This window comes from Balaenoptera physalus (assembly GCF_965194825.1).
Source record: "Balaenoptera physalus genome assembly, chromosome: 12".
Taxonomy (NCBI): domain Eukaryota; kingdom Metazoa; phylum Chordata; class Mammalia; order Artiodactyla; family Balaenopteridae; genus Balaenoptera; species Balaenoptera physalus.
Genome location: NC_138897.1, coordinates 2,780,919 through 2,797,598, shown reverse-complemented (window position 1 = coordinate 2,797,598; position 16,680 = coordinate 2,780,919). Strand labels below are relative to the sequence as shown.

At 51.3% G+C, this 16,680-nt stretch overlaps 1 protein-coding gene across 8 annotated transcripts in view; it reads right to left on the bottom strand.

The window, feature by feature from the left end:
- MBP (myelin basic protein) overlaps window positions 1–16,680 on the bottom strand; it is a 110,458-nt gene that overhangs the window by 5,393 nt on the left and 88,385 nt on the right. For 4 of the 8 annotated variants that reach the window (XM_082417748.1, XM_082417752.1, XM_082417747.1 and 1 more), the window contains 4 exons: window positions 6,512–6,619; window positions 5,208–5,243; window positions 4,771–4,803; window positions 1,476–1,595 (listed from right to left, as the gene is read on the bottom strand). In XM_082417748.1, coding sequence (XP_082273874.1) covers window positions 1,476–1,595; window positions 4,771–4,803; window positions 5,208–5,243; window positions 6,512–6,619 — 297 coding nt within the window. The remainder of the gene's footprint in view (window positions 1–1,475; window positions 1,596–4,770; window positions 4,804–5,207; window positions 5,244–6,511; window positions 6,620–16,680) is intronic. The other 4 variants (XM_082417746.1, XM_082417745.1, XM_082417749.1 and 1 more) reach the window with 1 other exon arrangement.

The following is a 16,680-nucleotide window of genomic DNA, read 5'->3' as shown; positions in this document are numbered from 1 at the left end:
CGCCCCTTCGTGTCCCTGCGCCCACCACCCGCTCCGCCGGGCCGTGTCTGGCGCCCCGCCTGGAATCCTGGTGGCCTGGAGGACACAGAGGGGCACGTTCGCGCTCAGCCCATCCCGCCTCCCCCCCAGCAGGCACCGTGCGTTTTCTGTCGCCCGCCCGTCAGGACGACACGGCTCCTTCACGAGGCGGCGGCCTGCGCGTAAGGCTTCGCCCGCACGTGACACCGCACGGAGCGGGCGCTCAGCAAAGCCGGCGGCAGAACCCGCGGGACCACAGGGCTGCCGCCCGAGGGCCCCCGGCGCCCCCCCGGAGCAAGCCCGTCACTGTGTCTGTCCCGAGACCTCCGCCACCGCCGCGAAGCCCCTTCCCGCGGCTCTCGGGGCCCCAAGCCTCAGGCGGTGGCGGCACGTTTCCGAGGATGCGCCCCGTGCCCCGGGGTCTGTGACCTTCCTGCGAGGAGCCGTCAGCGGGCCCGGGACGCTTCTGCGACCAGCAGGGAGCGAGCGATCGGGGGCCACACGCGTCCCTCCTGCCACCTGGAAGTCGCCTCGGGCTTAGTCATGGCCTGGGAGGGGCAGAAGCAGGTCGCTCCGAACGGCGGCCCGAGGAGAGGACCCCGCGGAGCCCGGGGCGCAGGGGCGGAGCCCGCTGCCCTCAGCCCGTCTCTCGAGGCCCTTCCGGCTCCGGGCTGCCCGGCTTCCTCACGGGTGAGCTTGGCCTCGGTCAGAAGGCAGCCCTGCACGTGGGCGCCCCGACCTCCCCCGGGAGGGAGCTGCGGCCTCGCGTCTCCGAGGGCGAGGCTCTGAGAGGCCTGGGGGGAAGGGCCACTGCCGGCCCCCCTCCGAGTCCAGAACCTTCCCTTGCCTCTTCCGTGCGGCTCCGGCCCGGGGTGATGGCGCCCGTCCCCTGTCAGAGCCCCTCCTGAGATGTCGGGCGCTCCAAGCGAGGCCATCTTGTCACCAGCGGGGGGGCCGGGCAGAGGGCGTTGTACCCGCCCCACCGTCACAGCGGCTCCGGCCACGCGTCCGTCACCCCGTCGTCCGGAGCACAAGCCGAGCCTCAGGGAGCCCGGGGGCCCAGGTCACTCACTGACGGACGGGGACCTGGGTCCGTGTTAACCGCTGGGACGGGTGCCCGTGGTCCCCGGGGCCTCTCGCCCATCCAGCCGTCGTCCCCTCGTGTCCCCTTGGCTGCTGCCGGCTCCCTCAGGGACGGAGGTGCTGCTGTCTGGCCAGGACGCCGCCTGACCCTCCAGGCCCCGTGCCTCCCGGGCCCGGCTGTAACCACGGCGACCCCGACGTCCGCAAGCTCCCCGAGGGGCCCCGGCCTGGCCCTGGAGAAGCGCCTGCCCGGGCAGGGATGGCACGTGGGGCGCTGACTGCGGAGAAGCGGCGCGGGGACGGGCCAGAGGCCGGCAGTCCCAGCCCTGTCCCCGAACCCGCCCCACGCCGCCCGCCTGAAGAAGGTACCTTACCAGCTTGAAGATTCTGGAAAGCGTGCCCTGGGCGTCGTGCCCCTTGAGGCCCTTGTGCGCCGATTTGTAGTCGGAAGCTCTGCCCCCGTAGCCGAATCCCGGCTTCTGGCCCTCGGCTCCCTGCAAGAGAGGACGGCCGCTCTCAGTCCGTCCGTCCGGCTTGGGCGGCACAGACCCTTCCCGTCTGCTTCCCTGGAGGCGTCGGCAGCCTTCAGACTTTGTGAAATTTGGGGGCTCCTACCTTTCTAACGTGCAAAGGCAAAATTCCCAATTCTCCAGCCTGGAGGAGCCTCTCCAGGACGACCAGGACCAGCTCCCCTGGCCGCGGCCTGGGTGCCCTGAGTGTGGATGGTGAACTGGGACCAGGGTCCTTCCCGGGGCTCTGGGCTGGGAGCTGGTCACCGTAGAGGGGAGGGGGTGGGTCCCAGATGGGAAGCCCTGTCCCCCAGGCCGTGCACCTGGGCACAACCCCAGAGCCAGCCACCTGGACGGGTCTCAGCAACCCCACGCCCTGGCTGTGTGACCTTGGGCAAGTGTCGGAACCTCTCTGAGCTTCGGTTTTCTCTTCTATAAAATGGGGATAATGGATGCTCTGCTCTGAGAATGGAGCCTGCGGCTCTGAACTTTCGAGCTTGCTGTTGTTATAGGAAGGGGGCTTCCCCCGGCAGCCCCCAGCCCGGTCTCCAGCTGCCCCGGGAGCCCCTCTCACTTCCGGGAAGATGGAGAAAGTTGTCTTCGTGACACGTAGCAATGACAAGTGATTACTGAAAGGCAAGGATATGTGTGTCTCTAGGACCAGTCTGCATTCTAATGCGCTTTAGCTTCAAAGGGAAACTTCCACTGTGAACACAAGAAAGGAGTGGGGGAAACTGTGGTGCTCAGACACAAGGAATGTTAGCCTTTGGGGGTAACGGGTGTCCAGCCTGGGGTGCGACATTCCTCGGGGGGCGAACCACACATCGTGTCTGCGTCACGGATCTTATGCAACGGACAGGCTCTGAGGTCTCACTTCACGTTTCGCCAACAAGAAGTAGGAAGCTCTCTGGCCTCTCCTGAGAATCCTATACACAAAATAAAACCGTCTCCTGATCCAGACACCAGAACCCTTTGCCTCAGGCTGCAGCGCTTTCCAGTTTCATGAGAGTACCTTAGGGCTGGAAGGAGCTTGGGAAACCATGGGATCTCTCCCTCTGGTTTAGGCTCCAGAAGATTCCAGAAGCTTCCAGATTCCTCCAGTCCACCGCTCTCGTGTCTGGACTGAAGCTGGACCAGGGCCATCTGTCCAGGCACACTCCCTGCCCTGCACCCCCAAGCTACTTCTCTTCAGCCCAGGTTTGGGAACAGACATTGGCCACTCAGCTACTTCCATGTGAAGGTTTGGTGTCAAGGGTTATCAAGTGTGCAAGGGACAGGGGCAGTGAAGATCCAAGACCACATACGAGAGGAGCCCAGAACTGCCCTTGAATCCCAGAGGTTTCCATGGACACGCTCGCTCCATCGTGGTCCAGGGTCGGGGGATGGTTAAAGAGGACTGAGCCAAAGGACAGACACAAGAGTTGTAGAGATCCACGCTTTCCCATGCAAGTGCTAAATCATTCTCTTACTCTGTTGTTTTCTCCAAAAATAAAGAGCTTCTGAGAATTAAATTCAAGGATTGGTTTTCAGATTAATAATCTGCTTAAATTTTCTCCTTTCAAACTCTTGGTCACTTATATCTTTGGACAACCTAGAATTTACCAAAAAAACATGCAACATAGTTTAGAAAAATGGTGGGACTTTCAGGAACTCCAAACGGGAAGACAGTTGTGTGGCTCTAGGAAACCGACAAACCAGCTCACGGAATACGGAGCAGGATTTTACTTTGGAAAAAAAGAGAAAATTGACAGACATTAGTGGGACCAAAAACAGAGACGTGAGAGGCATGCAAAGGCCGTGCTGTTAGCTGCCGGGCTGAAGTGGCCTTTAAACGACTGGAAGAAACGTGGTCTTTTCCCCTCCCATCACTCCACGTTCGCCGATGGCTTCGCCCTGGTTCACACCTAGAAGGTTAGGAGGCAGCTCAAGAGGTTACTAAAATCAGATTTCTGGGTCAAAAATGGATCTCATTCTTCAACATCATCTTTGTCTCCTGCTGGCACAGAAAGTCAATCATTAATTGTCCCTGAGGGCTGGCCCGTGTCGATTCCCTACGTTATCGTCACCTTTCGGCAAATTCATTAGGTCAGGAAAATGCTCACGCGTATTTGTATAAAATGTTCCAGCAAATATCTCAGTTCATACTTCAACGTAATGATGTGTTGGGGCAGTTTATGGAAGCCTTCCCTGCCTTTTCTCTGAGGGTGGCTCCCCCCCTCCTTCCTCCCTCCCTTCCTTCCTTCCTTCCTTCCTTCCTTTCTAAAGTCATTCATTCATTTCTATGATGCTTATTAATTGGGTATCAAGGATATGTATGCTCTGCCCTAGAGATATATTGTGTCTCCAAAAATATTGGAGGATGTGTTTCTAAGGATACTGTGTCTCCAAAACAGACACAGTTCCTGGCCTATAGGTTAGTGGTTCTCTTTTTATTCTGGAAATTTTATAAAGTAAGAACTCTATCTAATATTTGCTAGTAAGTATGGTCGATAGATTTAGTTAAAATACAGATAGGCATTTAAAGTTGGCTCAGACACCAAATTTTACTAGGAAGTGAACAAATCAGCCATTTAAAATCTTCATGGGTTAAACGAAGATTTTAATCTTCTTTAAAATCTTCTCAGAAACTCCTAAAAAGGTTTTCCTGGATGGCTTGATATCCAAGCTTCAGTTATGACTAAATCAAAACCCAAGCCAAAATCTTTTGGATCACTTAGGTTATAAGCTGAATGACTGAATTTAGCATCTTTTTGTCTCGTTAGCAGAATCATTTTTTCTCCACAGAATGTCAGCATCCGGCAGGGGAGCGAGTGCTGGTTATTTGGACAGGTCCACTCGCGGACTGCAGGGACCCGTTTTTCCTCATCTGCCGTTTTGGAAGGAAATCAGGAATTCTCTCATACATGGGGTCGCTCCTTCCCTGGGGAGGAGCCCAGGGGAGTCTCCTAGGAGCCCTTTGGTGCCTGGGCCCTGGGTCATGGAAACAGGAGCGTGAACCCAGCTGGAAGGAAGGACCGGCTGCGGCGGAAGCAGCGGGGGACAAGCTGGGTGGGATGGGAAGGAAGGTGGGCCCAGAGAGCAACTGAAACAGAGCAGAACAGAACAGCTGAGTGGCCGTGAGGAAGCAGAGGCAACGGGTGGACGTGCATTTGTCACCTACCCAGCTAAATCTGCTGAGGGACAGTCCTCGCCCCTGTGTGAGGAAAAGAAAAAGAGGGACATGGTGATCAGTGTGGGAAAAACGTTCTCTCCACCAAACAGGAAACACAGTCAGGACAACACAGTGCTGAGATGGCAAACAGGTTTCGGCACACGCGCCCTATCCTGTGGTTGGCCGTGGCCCCCCGGGAGCTGCCCAGGGAGGGTTTCAGATTGGGGTTGAGAGGGAAGGGAGCTGGGGTGGCGAGCGCTGTCTGCGCGGCAGCAGGCGGGAAGGGGTGTCACGCACGTCTCAGCCTGTCCTACGTGGGCTCCACGTGGCAAGACATTTTGGGATGAAGTCGGGGAGCTCTGAGTCCAGCCCTCTTTTTGATCCGTTTGGGGACTTCAGGGAAGGGCTGTAAAGTGATGATGACTCAACACATTCGCAGGTCTTACCTTTCCTTGTGATGGAGGAGGTGTGCGAGGCGTCACCTGCAAAGACACAGGAGAATGGTGAGCGGGGCTGGCGTCCCTCCGTCACAGCGGCCCTGACCCTCCTCGTGAGAGCCTCCTGGTGTCACCATGTCACCTCCTGTTGTCACCTAGCTTGTTGCTAGTTCCCTGCTAGCTCCTGCTTGCTGGGAGGGTCTAGTATCTATTGGTATAAGAAGCCACCCACTCAGTCTCTGCCCGGCGTCCCCGTTCTGTTTTAGTTGAGAGAGGAATATACGATTTGAGAATTTGAAAGTATCCAATGCTACCTAGATCTTCCAGAGCCCACAGAAAGTGTCTGAGAGGATGGGAAACACACCAAAGGCTCTGCAGCCACAGAGGCGATTCCTCTTGGCGTGTGCTCCCGTGACACACCCCCTGTCGCAGGTGATGGAGACGGTGAATGTCACCACCATCCTTTCTGGGGTGGGCAGTCAAGGGCCCCTGGTATTCGAGCCTCAGAAGGGACACCCTCAGGTGTGCGACTCCTAAAGCTCCCTAATCAACATGAAAATACCATCTTAGATGTCTGCTGCACAGAAAGTTTATAATTAGAGCCTGTGGTTTTGCTTTTAAGATTTTATTTTTTAGAGCAGTTTTAGGCTTCTAGAAAAATTGCACAGCAATTGCAGGGAGTTCTCACGACCCCTCTGCCCTGAGCCCAGCACCCCAGGCTTTCGTGTGGTCCACTTGTGACAACTGAGCCAATGTCAATACATTAACCAAAGTGTGTGGACTCCGTGTTGTACATTCCGTGGATTTTGACAGATGTGTGAGGCGCCTCCGCCGTCACGGGACCATTCGGAGGAGACTCGCTGCCCCCGAATCCCGGGCACTCCTAGTCTATTCATCCCTCCTGACCCCGCACCCCTGATCTTCTTACCGTCTCCAGAGTTTTGCAAAGCTTGTATTCTTGAACTAAGCATCTCCTACTAGCTTAGTCTCAAAAGGAGTGAGTTCTTTGGTAGAACACAAAGTTTTAACACAAGGTTAAGCTGCAGATGCAGCTCAGACCTTGGGACCCGGTGCTGGCCCTGGGCTCCCGAGGCCAACCTCACTCTGAGGAAGCGGGAGGCGTCACCTGGGGATATACTCAGACCCCCCCCCCATCATGGATTACAGCTGTGTCACATGGAGATATACTCAGACCCCTTGAAGATCAGAGCTCAGTGTCACCTGGGGACACACTCGGGCCCGCGTGGACTGGGGCAGGGCCGGGCGCCCCTCACCCCTCTAATCCGCCCCTCCTACCCATGGCTGCCACTCACGATGTTCTTGAAGAAGTGCACTACGGGGTTTTCGTCTTGGGGCCGGCCGTGCTGCGCCTTCGGGGGCAGGGAGCCGTAGTGGGTGGCTCTGGCCGCGTGGTGTCCGTCCTGAAAGACAGGGCACGTGGTCTCAGGGCAGGCCGGACCCTCTGCCGTCTGGGAGGCTGCCTCCCTCTGCTCGTCTGTGGATCCGGACGCTTTTGGAGACCTCATGCTAGGAAGCGGCTAACGTCACAGGAGGCCGCCCAGCGGGTGGGGTCTGGGCGGTGCTGTCCCCACAGGTCCCTCCTCGGCTGACCTCCTGGCCACTGCAGACGCCCCCTCGGGAGCCCTCCCGACGGGAAGGCCAAGCTCCGGAGGGAGCACTGCCAGCCCCCCGGACGCGGCTCCACCTTCAGAAGCGCCGACAAAGCCTGCGAGCCGGTGGCCCCAGGAGGAGGGGGCCTTGCCCGGAGCCCCGGCAGAGAGGATGGTGCTCGTGCACAGCCCCTGCTACGGGAGTGTGGGAGGTCGTGAGCATGAGGGGGTCGGGAAATGTCTGGAGGGTCAGCGGAATCTCCTGAAAGCGCATCAGGTAAATGCACCAAAGCCTCGTGCACACCTCCCCCATCACCGGCTCGGTGCTTGTGGTTCGGAAGGACCCTTCCCGTTCAGAAGACACTGTTGCCACCGAAAAGTCTAAATTGGGCTTCTCGGGAATTTAATGCATTTAATGGGCTTAGTTTCACTGGTGATACCTGCACCCCTGACTGGTTGTCACTGGAGTAACAAGTGCATCGTCCCCGGCACTAGTTATAGGTACATTGCACCTGGTTCTAGTTATAGGTACATTGTCCTTGGTACTAGTTACAGGTGCATGGTCCCCGGTACTAGTTACAGGTGCATTGTCCCCGGCACTAGTTATAGGTACATTGTACCTGGTATTAATTATAGGTGCATTCTCCTTGGTACTAGGGACAGGTACATTGTCCTTGGTACTAGTTACAGGTGCATTGTCCCCAGCAGCAGTTATAGGTGCATTGTCCCTGGCACTAGTTATAGGTACATTGTACCTGGTATTAATTATAGGTGCATTCTCCTCGGTACTAGGGACAGGTACATTGTCCTTGGTACTAGTTACAGGTGCATGGTCCCCGGTACTAGTTACAGGTGCATTGTCCCCAGTAGTAATTACAGGTGCATTATCTCTGGTACTAGTTACAGGTGCATTATCTCTGGTACTAGTTACAGGTGCATTGTCCCCAGTACTAGTTACAGGTGCATTGTCCTTGGTATTAGTTACAGGTGCATTGTCCCCAGTAGTAGTTACAGGTGCATTATCTCTGGTACTAGTTACTGTTAATGTCTATGACTGTCCCCAGCTGATGGTCCTCCTACCCCCATCCACCAGGGCTGAAGCCCTGCAGTCACCCTGGCCTCTTTCTCTGCTCTATTTCCCCCACTGACTCAGTTCACAAACCTTGTAGGTTTTTCTTTAAAATATTCCTTGCATTTATCCTCTCCCCACATTGACATTAAGGCCAAGGCTGGGGTAGCCCTGTTCGGGCCCCTCCCTTTCCAGCCCAGACGGGTTTGCAAAGGATGCTCTCCTCCTCTCCTTCCCCACAACCGTTCCCTGCGCCTGCTTCACAAACTGAACATCTTTTCTCCAGCCGGGGGGCCCCCGAGACCTGGCACCATACGGCATGGCCAGGTTTTCTCCACTTGCTGAGACCTCGTCTTGGCTCTGAGTAGACCAGCCACCTCGATGTCCTTTGAACGAGGTGTCCCCGTGCCCTCCAGGCCTCCTGCTTCCCTGTGACTTTTCGTGCCCTGCTCAGCCTTCGAGCTCGAAGTCCATCCTTCTGTGGGTCCTGACTGGAGCCAAGGCCCCCTCCCACTTCCCTGTGGCTCCCTGCCCCTCCCAGGCTTCCCCCCGCTGCCCGACACCCACCCTCCCGACGCCCCGGCCGCGCGTTCTGCTGTCTGAAGTGCCCTTCCTGCGGCCTCTGCTGGGCACGGCTTTCTCAGCTCACCTGGGCCGGCTCGGCACGTGATCTGTTTTCCGTGTGGCACAGTCACAGCCTCCCTCTCCTGCGCCGGGCCAGGGACCTCACAGGATTCTGGCTCCCCACAGAGGAAACCCGGGGGACTGAGTTATGATGTGGGCACGATGGCGTGGGCAGAAGCGGACGCCATGCGCACTTGAACTTGAAGATGTCACCCTCAAGGGGAAGCGCTGGAGCGTTTCAGGAACTGGTGACCCCCCCCTCCAACCCCGTCCTTCTTACTCTTATTCCCTCTGCTGGGGTTGGCAGAACATAAATAATCTGGTTCTCCTTGTGCTATGTTGTCTCTCAGCCAGCGCCTTTCTGAGCTCACAGACCAATCAGATTCGGTCACTGCTGGCCCACCTTACACATTCTTCTCCAATAAAAGAGAGTATAAAATTAAGAATGATAAAAGAAAACAGATGAGCTAGGAAACTGTTTAAATTACTTATTTTAAGAAAAATATCTTTGTGTCTAATGTATCTGCCAAGTGAAGTTATTTATTAGATACCACCCTAATGGCCAAAAATAATTAAAGCAGCTCAGAACTTAGTACAATTTGCCCTGACTTTGGGGTTTTTTTTGGATTTTTTTTTGGCTGCACCGCACGGCGTGTGGGATCTTAGTTCCCTGACCAGGGATCGAACCCACGCCCCCTGCAGTGGAAGCGCAGAGTCTTAACCACTGGACCACTGGAGAAGTTCCTTTACTTTTGTTTTCATATACCATTTTTCTGCAGGCTGTGTTGGATTTTGAGTCACAGAAACATCGTGCACTTTGATTCACCCATTCTGTGATTAAACTAGAAAGATTTCTTAAACTTTACAAAAAGGTTTTTAAATAAATGAACGTTCAGTCCTATATGCAGGTCTGATATTATTAAAACTTATTTATGCTGTGACATAGTTAATGAAGTATTGTGTAGATAATAATAACGTTTCACATGTTTATCATGTGTACCAGCTTTGAACGCTAAAAGAAAGAGCATATATTTTGGTGATTTTTATAATGAATACATCGGTCGCCAATCTTTTGAGGGAAGAGTAATTTAAATCTTTTAAGGAACACATGAAGTTGGTAAGTTGTGTTCTACCTCTCAGAATCTGGGGTCAGAACTGTTCATGAAAGAGTCAATTAGTGTATTTATGGCCCTTGGCACAGAAGTAAGCATGCAATGAGCATTAACTGTTGAATTAACGCATCGACAGTTTAGATCACTTTTAATACAGAGCCCAACACATGCAATAGATCTTAAGTAAATAGAACAATCATCATGGAATCCTTTGTAACATATGCATTGAAGAGTGGCTGAACGAGGACCCTGACTTGGAATTTTGGCTATAAGTTGTCACAGATAATTTAATGTAGAGTTATAGCTATATTGTTATAGTTGTAATGGTCTGTTGCTGGAAGAACATTTAGTCAATCATATTTCTATATATTAGCAATGAACAGTTAAAAAAAACCAAATTTAAAAGCACTACCATATATAATAGCATCAGAGAAACAAAATATTAGTTATAAACTTAGCAAAGCGTGTATAGGATCTTTATGCTAAAAACTAGAAAATGCTGGTGGAAGAAAATCGAAGAAGACTTAAGTGGAGAGACATACTATCTTCATGAGTCAGAAGACCATGAATAGTAAAGATGGCAATTCTTCCCAAACTGATCTACAGATGTAATGCTCTGCCACTCAGAATCCTAGCAGGATTTTGTTTAGATATAGAAAAACTAACCTTGAAACTATATGTAACCAAAATAGCCAAACAACTGTGAAAAAGAAGAATAAAATCAGAGGAACTGCATCACTTGATTTAAAGATTTCCTACGTAGCTATAGGCAGTGTCGTACTGGAGGAGGGGTAGACACATAGCTCAGTGGAACACAGTAGAGTCAAAAAATAGACCCACACAAATAGGACCAGGTGATTTTTGACAAAGGTGCAAAGACAATTCAATGGAGAAAGCATAGTCTTTTCAACATATGGAATTGGAACCACTGGACATCCATATCCAAAAACATGAACCTCAATCCAAAGTCACACCCTATACAAAAATTAACCCCAAGTGGATCATGGATCTCTATCTACACTGTAAAAGTATAGCATTTTAGAAGAAAACAGGAGAAAATAGAAGAAAACCTTCATGACGTGAGGGTAGCCAATAAGTTTATAGACCTGACACCAAAAGCATGATCCATAAAAGAAACAAAATTGATAAAATGAACCTGATCAATATTCAACACTTTTGTTTTGCAAAAGACACTTGAAGAGAATGAAAAGACAAACTACAGATGGAGAAAATATTTCCAATCATATATATGACAAAAGACTTGAAACCACAAGTCCTTCTTGTAAAGAACTCTCAAAAATCAATGGTAAAAAAACAAACAACCAGGTTAAAAAATTGGACAGAACACTTGACTAAACACTTCACTGCAGAGGATGAGCAGAACGCAAATAAGCACATGAAAAGATGCGCAGCATCATTAGCTCTTAGTAAGATGCAAATCAAAACCATCAGGAGACACCACTACACCCCTATTAGAATGGCTAAAATAAAGGATACTGACAATACTAAGTGCTGACTAGGATGCAATGCAACTGGAACTCTCATGCTTTGCTGGTGGGAATGCAAAATGGTACCCTCACTCTGGAAAACAATTTGACAGTTATTATAAAGCTAACCATGTATCAATACTTACCATATGACCCAGCAATCCCACTTCTTGCTTTGAATGATAAAAGAAAAACTACATAGTTTTGGAAGTGATTTTTGTAATGAATATATTGGTCTCCAGTCTTTTGATGGAAATAATTTGAATCTTAAATGAAAAATTATGATCACACAAAAACCTGTACATGAATGTTTATAGCAGCTCAATTCGTAATCACCAATTCTGCAAACAACCCAAATGTTCGTCACTGAGTAAAGGGATAAACCGACTGTGGTACGTCCGTGCAACAGAATACTATGCGGTAGTAAAAAGGAGCAACAGCTCAGAGCCATCTCCCAGGCATTGTACTGAGTGAAAGAAGCCATTCCAAAAAGATTTCATACAGTATGATCTCATACACGTGACTTTCTTCAAAAGAGTACACTACAGGGAGGGTGACCAGAGCAGTGGTTGTCAGGGGTCAGGAATGGGGGAGGGAAGGGTGTGGTGTGAAGTGGGAGGGAGGTTGGGGGGTGATGTACCCTCATTGTGATGGCAGCCACATGAAACTACACGTGTGTTAAAATTCACAGACGTGTACACCAGAAACAACCCAATTTTACTGTATGTTAATTTATAAAATAAAATAAGTCCGTTTAACACGGTCTGTCATTATTTGGCCCAAAGTTGGTGATGGCAACATTATGTCGTTCAGTGAATTTCCCGGTTGGAGATCTCCGTGTAGGGGAGTCTGGCCTTCTCCCTACATCCATCTTACGTCTCCAGGTCTCCAGCTAGATTTTAAGTTTTTGGAGGAAAAAAGAAAAACTTCTACTTGATTCCCCAAAGCTTCTGGCAGTTTGGCTCAGCAAATAGAAGTGGACAAAGGAACAAAGAAACCCTCTTTCTACTGGGGCCTCCTGGAAAGAGCAAGCCTCTGGGGGCTGGAGGGCTCTGGTCCTGACACAAAATCCCCTGCGAACCGAGCACGCCAAGCACTGGGGCTTCTGTTTCCTCACATGTGAAAGCACGGGGTTGAAACAAGAGACTCGCTGAGAGAATTTTTAGCTCTCAACTTTTACTAAGAGGCCACCTCTGAGTAGCAGCCAAGGAAAGAAAAATAATTCTCCAGCGAGGTTTACGTATGGTGTTTCCTAAGACTCTAGGGCTGCTGCTTAATCTGTTTATTTATGCTTCACTGAAAAGTTCTGTGGTGAGCACAGGAAGAAGAGCTGAGAAACGCGCCTCGGTTGCCATGGTGATGACGCCTTGCCACAGTGGCAGGGGAGGGGAGTGCTGCATCTGTCACCCTTAATTTTTTTTTATTGTGGTGAAACATACGTAACGTGAAATCTACCATTTTGCCGTCGTTAAGTGCGCAGTTCAGTGGCCTTAAGTACATTCACAATGTTGTGTATCCACTGTGTACAACATCCACCTCCAGAACTTTTCCATCTTCCCAAACTGAGACTGTACCCAGTAGACACAAGCTCCCCATCCTCTGCCGCGGCCCCTGGAAAGCCCCCTCCTACTCTCTCTATGAATGTGACGGCTCAGGGGACCCCATACAAGTGGAATCACACAGTGTTTGTCCGGTGGCAACCGGCTTCTTTCACTGGTGTAACGTCCTCAGGGTTCAGCCATGCTGTCGCTTGGGTGAGAATTTCCTTCCTGTTAAGGCCGGGTCATATCCCATTGCCTGTGTAAGCCACATTTTGTTCACCCATTCATCCACGGATGGACACTTGGGTCGTTTCCACCCTTTGGCTCTTGTGCTGAGTCACGTGCTCTGACTCGGACCCTGTGGTGCTGATGTGGTCCGGCCTCCGACAGGTGGCTGCGGGGATGCCGGCTCCCAGCTTCCTTCCCCACAGCCTGAAGAGCATCCTTTATGCTTTGAAGGAGCCTGGCGGGGGGGAGGGTCGTGACTCTGAGGCCATATCGAAGGCCGGCCTGCGCTGAGGAAAGGGGTCCACGCCCACGTCGAGGGGCGCCGGGCGGGGAGGCTCCGGCCGCGCAGGGCACCTCTGCTGTCGCTGCTCAGTTCATGGGCGGAGCAGGGCCAGCCTTTGCCTCCCGGGCAGCGGTGGGAGCCCCTGGCAGGAGCGGCAGGGTACTTAAAAACAGTGCGTTTTGGCTTATTTGTTATATTTCACAATTTGTAGGGAGTGGGTACTTACTTCCATGCCTCACTGTAAACAAGGGGGTCCGTTTCTGTCCTGGAGGAAACAGTCTGGGGAGGGAAGGGGCCGCAGGGGACGGGGGATGACGGCAGGGTCGTCTGGGTGCGAAGGTGACCCCAGTGGGGGGAGGACGGGGCGCGGGTGAGGCTGCCGACACCCCCGGAGCCGCGGCCAGTCCCCTGCCTGCATCTCCTCCCTCCACCCCTGGGTCCCCAGCCTCTGCCCCCGGAACCTGCGACACACAAGTTTCCCTTTAAGGAGCCCCCTGGACTCGGCTCCCCAACTCAGGAAGGGTCAGTGATTCTCCAATGCAGCCCTTCTTGTCTGTGTCCAGAAAGGATAGAAGAGCCAGAACTGCTCACATCTTACAGTTATTTGCCAGGAATGGTGTCTCTTTATCCGTGTCTATCCTGATCCAAGTAGCTCATCTATTTGTAAGTGATTAAAAGGTGAAGGAGGAATTCGAAGGTCAGTCCTACCGGAAAATCCGAACCCGACACCCCAAAGCTGGGGCGGGGCGGGTAGCGGCCAGCCCTCTGAGCGTGAGCAATCAGAAAAGGAAACGGGACCAGACACAGGGCCCGTGCCCCACGTGCCGGTCTACACCTGAGGTTAGGACGTCAACACGCTCTCTCCAAAATACGTGGAGCTGAATATTTGGGACAAGTGAAATTAGAAAATTAGTCCAGTTTTTAAAAAATGAAAACTCAGGTTGTTTGGAAAAATAGTGCTTATTACATAGGGATTTCAAATAACAAGAAGTTTGTAGAAGAAATCCTACCTCTTAGGGGTGACTTGGTTCACACTCTGATGAACCACATGGAGACCTCATTGTCTGCACACGTGAACACGTGAGTCGTGTAGGGGCCTCGGCACGTGATCACAGCACACGCAGGATTACGTGGCACTGACGTGTTACTCTTTTTTGGCATCATGATTAACAAAACAACAATAAACTTCTTGGTGGCAAATAAAATAACATTATGCTAAAAAATTTAAACACTGCGGGAGGAAAGCCATGGGATAAAGGACAACCATTTCATGAATTTTTAACATAAACTGCTTTTTTCCATTAGCCTGTTTCATTGTACTGGTTTTGAAAAATTGATTAATTTTCCCTCCACTTGTGATAATGTCCTTCACCAACAGGGGGGGCTCGTGCACTTGGCTTCCCGGCTCCTTTCCAGTCCCGTCTCCAGATAGCGGGAAGGATTTTTTAACTGTTTTTCCAATTTGCTGAAGAGCTGGGAGTCCTTAAACTTGCAAGTAATAGCAGGGGATTAGTTTTCTCCTGACACATCTGAAGATCAGTGGTCATCAGATTGGGTAAAGATTCATTCCCTTGACTCCAGCGGCTGTCTTCTGAAAATAGGGATGAGATATATGCCAGCATCATCATTTGCATTTGCATTTGATTAGAAACAAATGGATAGAGTCGGTCCCTCTCAGAAGAAAACGCTGCCTCTTGAAAAAATTAGTATTCACTGTGTCTGGGGTTTTGTGCTTAGGGGGAAAAAAAAAGGAGTTCTAGCGTTTATTTCTTGTCTGTGAGAGGAATTTAAACTCTTTCCTGAATCCACCAACAGAATGCCAGTGATGGAAATCAGAGCGAATCTGTGGCTCTGGGACGCTTCCCCCCCCTCTGCGTCCACCCCTCCTGGGCTCTGCACCTGAGAGGCACCGGTGTGCTGCCTGTTGGACCCTACGAGCCCAGGCGGTCTCCCCTCTCTCTGCCCAGGCTTTAGTTTGCTTGCCTCTTCCTCCGGATGAATGACATCGGATGAGTGCAAAGGAGGAACCAGGAGAATAACATCATTAGATACACAAGCGTAAGGAAAAGCATCTGAGGACCGCCCAGGTGTAGACTCATGGCTTATAGTAGCTACACAGGAGACTACGAGCCTGTTATAGGACCAGCTCTCTCCCTGGTACTTTAAAACCCGGTGTGACGATTTGAGGCTCGTTACAAGATGAGAACGTCTTTTAAATATCATAATTGTGTTCTGGCTTCCCTCAGATCGCAGGCATTAACAGGAAGCATGTTCTCTTCCTGCGCTCTTACTCTGTCTTATTGTGTGCTAGTCTGGGAGAAACTGGTCCTTTAAAGACAATGTGTGTCTGATAACTAGTGTTGGTAATACCTGCTCCATCTTTCCTATGTGATGTGAGCAGACACGAGTTCTGCGTGGAGCTGCTATTTGGAAACTGCTGCCCTTTTTAAACTTGAAATCGAGCATTTTCACGGAGGTGACTGACGCAGGTGCCCTCATGCCAGGGCACCTCAACCCACCATCCGTCGGGGTCTGTGGCTACAGGTACCTCCGAGGTGCCCCAGGTCTGGCCCATCAGCAAACTCCTAACCCTGTGAAGGGAAAACTGAGGTGGCCAAGGCCCTGTGCAGCCCGCCTCACTCAGTGAGAGGTCCTGGTGCCGTGTCAGAATGACACAGCCGCAGTGGCCTCTCTGTGGATCTGTCTCAAATATGTCCAGATGGTCATCCACTGGCTAAAAGCAGTGACCATTTTCTTACTGGCACTTTCTTAGTCAAGTCAATCATACAAGTTCCAGGAACGCACGTTTCTCCCTGTGTCCCTAGAAGGATCCAATATAAAAAAAGGAGCAAAGAAATTGGTTCTACTTGCTTTGAAAACACGGGGTGGGCGCATTATTATTTTCACCCCGGCTGGTCATAGACCAAAAATGTTGCTCTGTGTGGCCACCTTATTTTGCAGATGTGGAAGTGGATACTCAAAGGGGTTAAGTGAAGGGCCTGCGGTCTCCTTTCAGCCCCAGCTCCATGTTTTAATCTGCTGCACCATCCGAGATCCCTGTGGATTCCACGTGCACGAGAAGCAATGTCCCAAACCAAACAAACAGTAGCAGCAGGTGGAGAAATCACGGGCCAGCCACGTGACCAAAGGGAAGGGAGAGGAACTTTTCCAAGTTTGCAGACTTACCTCCTGTTAACCTGTGAAGGTGTGGTGCGCTAGAAACAAAAATGTGCTCAGATATAAGAAAAACAAATTAGTGTCTCTCGGTGGCATCAATCAGAGATGTCGGTTAATATCTAGAGAACTGGGAAAGCTGTAATCACTGCTCTACTAGAAAACGAGTTCCTACTTATGTTGGTAAATACTGGTAACTGGATACGACAAATGCGCGGCACATCTAGTGAGAGAGATGAGATTTTTCAGGTTCATTGTTATTTGGAAGGATGCAGTTCTACGTAATTAAAACTGGGGCTCGATCAGCTCCCTCTTTCAGTGGAAAAGTTATGCCTCAATCCAAGCGGACTGTAC